The sequence below is a fragment of the Notothenia coriiceps genome, unplaced genomic scaffold, assembly GCF_000735185.1.
Source record: "Notothenia coriiceps isolate Sejong01 unplaced genomic scaffold, NC01 NC01_scaffold00028799, whole genome shotgun sequence".
In the NCBI taxonomy this organism is placed as follows: domain Eukaryota; kingdom Metazoa; phylum Chordata; class Actinopteri; order Perciformes; family Nototheniidae; genus Notothenia; species Notothenia coriiceps.
Window position 1 is genome coordinate 777,180 of NW_011361500.1, and position 7,072 is coordinate 784,251.

The 7,072-nt window shown below is 38.6% G+C and overlaps 1 protein-coding gene across 1 annotated transcript in view; it reads right to left on the minus strand.

Annotated features, from left to right (window-relative positions):
* Positions 1-5,919, minus strand: part of LOC104958382 (actin related protein 2) — a 9,301-nt gene extending 3,382 nt beyond the window's left edge. Inside the window, exons 1-8 of the mRNA XM_010786101.1 lie at positions 5,732-5,919; positions 4,539-4,649; positions 3,297-3,455; positions 2,989-3,118; positions 2,673-2,809; positions 2,387-2,536; positions 755-900; positions 522-654 (exon numbers count right to left, since the gene is read on the minus strand). Of these exons, the coding sequence (XP_010784403.1) occupies positions 522-654; positions 755-900; positions 2,387-2,536; positions 2,673-2,809; positions 2,989-3,118; positions 3,297-3,455; positions 4,539-4,649; positions 5,732-5,779 (1,014 nt within the window). The 5' untranslated portion in view covers positions 5,780-5,919. The remainder of the gene's footprint in view (positions 1-521; positions 655-754; positions 901-2,386; positions 2,537-2,672; positions 2,810-2,988; positions 3,119-3,296; positions 3,456-4,538; positions 4,650-5,731) is intronic.
* Between the last annotated feature and the right edge of the window lie 1,153 nt (positions 5,920-7,072).

A 7,072-nucleotide genomic window follows, 5' to 3' on the forward strand; every position in this document is an offset into this window, starting at 1 on the left:
GTGTGTGTGTGTGTGTGTGTGTGTGTGTGTGTGTGTGTGTGCGCAACAAATACAACATTGGATTTGCAATAAGTCACAATATAATATTCCAAATGTAGTATATAGCTCTATATTTATAAATAAATATATATATATATATAAATGGCTGACATCTTTTTTGTCATTAATACAATTAAATTAAATAGTGTAACATTGTATTGATATAGTATTCTTGCCTTTTTGAAACAACAGAACAAAACAATCTTAGCTCAAGGTCCACTGTTTTGTTTAGTGCAATTATTATTATGAGTTATTATACAAATGCTATGTAACTTTTTTTAATTAATATAAAATGCATTACATTGTGGCTTATGCTACAGATTAAATTGTTAATGGATAATTACTTTTATGCAAAGGTATTATAGAGGATCAGCAGTTGTATAACACCTTATCTAACATCATGGTGCTCCTGTATTTCAATAAAAACAGATGATTAACATTTAAAGGTTAAAAAATATTGTTATTGGATGTAAAACTCTTACAGATAGTTTCTGAGTGTCTCCGTCCAGCACCCTCTCAAGGTACAGCTGCTTCATCTCCCTCTCTAGTCTGGATGGGAGTCCGGGGTACATGGTGCTTCCTCCGGAGAGAACGATGTGCTTATAGAAGTCTGACCTGCACAGAAAAAACAACCAGGATGTAAGAAAACAACATGTTTTGTTTTTCTACATGCCCTTTTTATGTTGTGCAGGTGCATTAGTGAGGGGAGGCAGACCTGAGGTCGATGTCTGCTGCCTGGATGGTGTTGAACAGCAGCTCGGCCACCCCCGCTCCCTCCACGTTGATGAGGTGAGGCTGGAAGAGAGCTTCAGGAGCCCCGAACCTCTCGCCGCCCACCTTCACCTGCCGGCCGTCGGGAAGCTGCACCACACAAAGGAAAACATTTCAATAACTGTAGGGTCTTTTTTGTGATACAGCAAGATGGAAGGTGCCACAATAACACATGCTTTGGAGAAATCCTTCATTTTACCACTCTCATAATAGGACGCAAACTAGAATAAGGGTACACTTATTGGCAGAAATTGAATATAATATGTTTAAATATGTTATTATTTGTTATACAATCACATTGAGTTAAGAATCATGTTTATGTTATCCTACAATAGGGTTGCAATCTGATACCTCACCACAAGATGTCCCTAAATACCAGACACTGGTCTTCAAAAAGCATTGTTTGCTGTTTGGGGAACTGAACATTTATTTAGATACCACTCTTATGTTTGTATGCTTACTAAATATTTAAGTACATATCTAGAAGTTCACTTTTTTGGTCTTTGGTGAAATTATTACTTTAAACGAGAGCTAAATATTTCCTTTGTTTTCAAGCAGTTTAACTTGTTTTCATGTATTTATGCTAAGCTTGGCTAACAGGCTGCTAGCTTTAGCTTCATATTCAGCACACAGTGGCAGGGAAGTAACAGTCGACAAGAAAGTGAATATGCACATCCTTTATATAGCAGCACTTCCTTTGAGTCAGGGGTGTCCAAACTACGGCCCGCGGACCATTTTGAATCGGCCCTCAGCAAATTAAAAAAGTATAATGACTTAAGTATGATAAACTTGTCTTATATTGTACTTCTTAAATATATATGTTCAAATATATTACACAGTTTTCATGTGTTAACAAGCACATTTTCAAATGAATTCAGTCGATTAAAATTGAAAACATGTTCAAGTTGATAAGAAAAAAGCCCAATGTACATAACAACCTTCAAAATATACCCTTCATATTTCCTCCTATTATAAGCAATCTGAAGCTTCTCTTTTAAAGAATGAGCTGCTCACAAAATAAATAAAACTCAGTTTTTTTCTTAAAGCATCTTCAAGTATCAAGAATAATTTACCTACATCGGATGGATTTTTCCAACTTATAACTGAATTTATTAGGAAAATATACCTCACCTGTGGCCCATCCCTTCGTATATTTTTCTGTATGTGGCCCTCAGTGAAAAAAGTTTGGACCCCCCTGCTTTAAGTTAGGGCTGCTTGATTATGGCAAAAAATCATAATCTCAATTATTTGGGTCAATAATTGATATCACGATTATTAAAAACGATTATCCATCTACTTTGAAATCATCCAGTTATTGAATTTTCTTTGTTGAAAAGTATGTTTTTAACAGTTGTTGATTACCCTGAACTTTAAGTATAATTCAACTGAAAAACCAATACAAATAATAATAAATTAAAAAATTGAATAAGAAATAATCGTTTTATTTCGATTATGTTGTTTTCATAATCGTTGCAAGCCAAAATCGTAATTGCGATTAAAATACGATTAATTGAGCTGCCCTACTTTAAGTAGACTAAAACTTTAAGCATTACTGGGATTTTGTTCTTCAACGTACTGTGAAAGTCTCCACCAGGAAGGTCGTCTCTAATGCCAGGCGCTGCTCCTGCTCGATGTCGTATCCCACGTAGCACAGCTTCTCCTTCATCATGCGCACAGTCTCAAAGTCGGCGGTGTGGTTGAAGGCGTAACCGCGAAGAAGCAGGAGCTAATGGCGGGAAAAGGTGAATTTTTCATGTCACAACTTTTTACCAGTTTTCACAGTTTGGCATTTTCTTAATTTCTTCCTGTGCAATATTTAGACTTGTTTTCCCTTCTACAGGACTGAGCATCTCCTGGCTCACCTTAATGAGGTACCGTGTGATGTCACGTCCTGCGATGTCCAGCCTGCGTGTGAGGTGGGGTAAGGAGAAGCCCTCATACACGGGACAGATGTGGGTGACACCATCCCCCGAGTCCAGGACCACACCGGTCAGCAAACCTGTAGACAGAATCAATTACCCAAAGAAAATGTAACCAAACAATTCCAATAATCTTTGAGGACAGACGATACGTTAGAAATGGGTTTTCTTGTGTCTTTAAGCACAAACCCCACCCAAGTATTCCAGTTTGCCCTAAGGAACAACACATTTAAGATTGTATAACATTTTGAAGCCTTACCCTGAGCATACAGAGTGAGCACAGCCTGAATTGCCACATAAAGGCCCTGGAACTGGTACTTCTCAAACATGACCTCAGCAATTTTCTCTCTGTTCTTGGTGGGGTTCATGGGCGGCTCCGTCAGCAGGATCTTCAAGAAGCAAAAAATACATTCACAGCTGTTTAAAAGCCTATTATTGATACGTTGTTCCCCAGGTGTAAAACATTAAAATGTCTTCAGTATTTTACCACTTGTTTTCTTTCTTCATGCCTTGTTCCAATACTTGTCTCACTGAACTTTATTTTGAAAGGTCGGCTCTGTGTTGTACCTTGCACTCTGACGGGTTGATGTCCAGGCGGGTGGAACCGAAGGTGTAGTCCCACAGGTGGAGCATGTCCTCCCAGGAGCGCACCATACCGTTCTCCATGGGGTAGCTGACCTCCAGCATGGAGCGGCACTCGCTGGCCTCATCACCCACCATCAGGTCCTGGTGGGAAGGAAACACGAGGAGACCGCCTTTTTAAGGTGCAGAGTAAAAGAATAAGACTCACAGGAAAACTACTGGCCCATTTTTTCTAAACTTGGTGGAAGGGTGTAGCCTGGGCTAAGAGACAATCGATTATATTTAAGAATGGAGGGGATCCAAATGAGTCTGCGTTCTTTGGTCTTTTTTACTATTTTGTTAGTATCTACAGCTTTGATAAGCTAACGTATAACAAATGATATATCACAAAAATATTAAATGATAAGAATTAAATCTCAGTGCCAGTACAATACCTTCGCATTTTTTGCACGGATACCAACGCTATACTTTTTACAATGATAGTTTTTAGTAATGCATGGATTCTTTTATTTACACAAGCAGCCAAAGACATTATCAAAATACTGTATTCAAAATCAGGTTATTTATCAAAGAATATAAATACTTAGAAGCTTACTTAGCATTTGCTCACATTTTGGTTACTGCTGAATATTATTGAGCATACATGCTTACTTACAAAAAAAGTATTGTGAACACTGTACCCAAAAATGCTATCTTTACAAATCTTCACATTTTACATTTTGTGTGCAGTGAACTTTTCCCTTCTGCTTTACGAAACGTGAGGATTACAAGGAGTAAAGTTCTGCATGATCTGACCTCAGGTTACGTGAGAATACGGACTTAACTGTGTCTTAAGGAAGCTAACAGGTGTACCGTTCTAAGACACTTTGATACATATGAGCTGAAAGGTAAGAAGAGATGGAGGAGAGGAAGAAGGTCAGCTGTTTAATTAGCTTAACAAGTCTTACTGTCCAGACTTACCAGACTGGAATTCCCTTAGCTTTGAACGGAATACAATCCACATTTAGAAACAGCTTTTGTTAGATAAAAAATGTACTTCCTCTAATCCAATTTTAGTTTTAAAGTCTCCTTCTTTTCTGTCTTAAAAAAACACTCTCAATCTGGCACCTTCTCACTCACATACACCTGACATATCACCTTATATACAAAGTGTTGCCTTGTCTAGGCTCACCTGTTATGTATCGCTTTTCTGAATACAATTTGAAATAATGCAAAACATGATCTCACCTTTATCTCAATGTTGCCCACTTTGGTGTTTGATCGTAACATTGGTCGACCCACCATGGCGGGGAAGATGTGTTCGGGGAAGTTGGATCCAGCGAAGCCACACTTGACAAACTACGAAGGGATGTGAGAGTGAAACATGATGTTTTTTGTGTCTATTAAGTTCTTGTTTTTGTCAACGTTATCAAGAGCTTGTTATCCTCAGAAGAGGTTTCATCTTTATTGTTTTTCAGTTATTGAAAGAATTTGTCTAACTGACGAGTGAGTTTTCTGCTCATTCTGTGTGCTTCTTATATCTTTTAGGTTTTCGAAAAATAATGCTAGGTTTGTTTTGTTCTTCTCATGACAATTATATTGAGCTTGTGTGCAAATACAATAGGAGAAAAATAATCATCTTACTCCTGCATTAAAGCCTTCTGAAATAGATAATAACTATACATTCAGTGTAATCCATCACTAGGTCTAATCTGCATGCAGGAAACTGTCCTAGTGTTTATTATCACAATGCATTCACTGGATTATTCATCAGTCAATGCAAATGTGTTAAAATGTGTAGTAATTCATTCGGCAAGCATGGAGCAATACGTGTTGCTACATTGCTTTTAAATGATCTGCTGTTTCTCTACCTGTCATGACTTCACCTCATACTGTTGTGTCTCAACTTGTCTTTGTGGCCATAGACACATTCCTTAGCCTGGAGGGACAATGCATTCCAAGCAGAGGCGAAAAACTAGGATACGGCCATTTTCAGTTAAAGATAACACACGTTTGTCTTAATATATGTTGAAATTAGCATGCCACCATCAGTGTTGAATAACCAATCTGGATGTTGTGATAGCTGAAGTCTCACTTCCTGATTTTCATCCAATCGTAGCTCAGTTCAAAACATCACAACCATTTATGGCTGTGTGTGCACATTAGAGGCAGAGTGACAAGTTCAGACACGTGAGGAATCAAGCTGCACATAGATTCACACCCTTCAGATGTCAACCTTTACATATGATCCAGAAACAAACTTTTAAACGCAGCCACTTTACAATAAAACACGGCTGGTGTGGGTTTGCATGAAAAACAATGTCACAGATTTCTGATAACACTTTGAAAACAAGCGTAAAGTATACTGAAAGAGAAGAAAGAGAAGTAAGCGGTGTTAATACAATGTTGAGGTAGTGTGTGACACAATATATTTGACTTACCCCTGTCCCATTGTCACAGACCACCACTTTTCTCCCCTGGCTATCCATGCTTATCCAAATGTAGCTCCCTCCTGTCAGGACAGGGGTCTAACTAACAAATGACAAATTCAAGATTATTACGCATGAATTTAGAAGAGACAACAAGTGACAGGTAAGCAGAAGTCTATTTGCTGCAACTTCCAGTATGGGCGGGATTACTACATTTGAGGACGCCCCATTTGCTGCGGGGGTGGACCTATACTTCCCCTTTTTATAGAGAAACAGGTAGTGTTTTTTTGAGCAAGTCATTTACAAATTATTTTTAAACTTGACATTTCCTTACACTTTTTATTCTGCAACAAAAAGGAAAGAAATAGTCCTTTTATTGTTTGATGTCCCTACTCATTGTCACTATATAAAACTGGAAATAATGATACTTTGTAGATTACACAATCAAACTGTTGTAAATGTAAGACCCTAATTATTCTGTTGACTGGTTAACATGTTTCGTTATTTGTATATTTTTCAATGTCAACTCTGCAGATTTGATTTGCTCAATAAAACAATTGTAATAAAGATAAGACATAACAAATAATACAAGATTTTAAAAAACAAAATCATGATGAATAACCTTTTGTAAATCTTTGTAAAGTTATGCATTGATAAAAAGGTGAAACTTTTGATAAATCAATCTGGGGCGGACTGGCCATCGGGACGTTCGGGACGAATCCCGATGGGCCGGTACTGAAGTGGGCCGGTCGGACGATGTGGGCCGGCCGGTAAGGGCTCGACATTATAAATGGCCCGCTGGCCCGGAAGCACTATTTAGACACCCCGGGCCAGCATAACGTACTTTCCACTTGCCCGCTCGGGCCACTAAAAATATTGGTTTTTTTAAAAAAAATGGTCCTGTGGTATTGGTATTTTGACTAGCAATTTTGTTAAATTGTTTCGTTTATTAACGCTAGAACATAGCGTTCCGTGAGTCGGTTGTCGTTGTTGGGTGCAAAGCAAACAGCTGTTTGCTGCGGAGCAGGCTCCTGTGAACGGGAGCGCGCTCCTTCACTACAGACTATCGCGCCACCTAGCCATTCGCCAACATTTTTTTAATACCAGCGGTAACTGGCCAAACAATCTTCAAATAAAGGAAAGTCACCGGAGGAGTTAAAGGAGAGTGACAGGGAGCATGAGAAGGAGAGGGAGAGGAAGTTTCAGCCACACTGGCTTGATCGATGGAGTTGGCTTCAATACGATGCCAATATAAACAAGGTCTTCAATGCTGACCTGACCTATGCTGACAGGAAGTGAAGAGTAGAGAATATAAAGGTTTGGCTGAAGGGGAATGTCCCAGCAGTTTAGGAG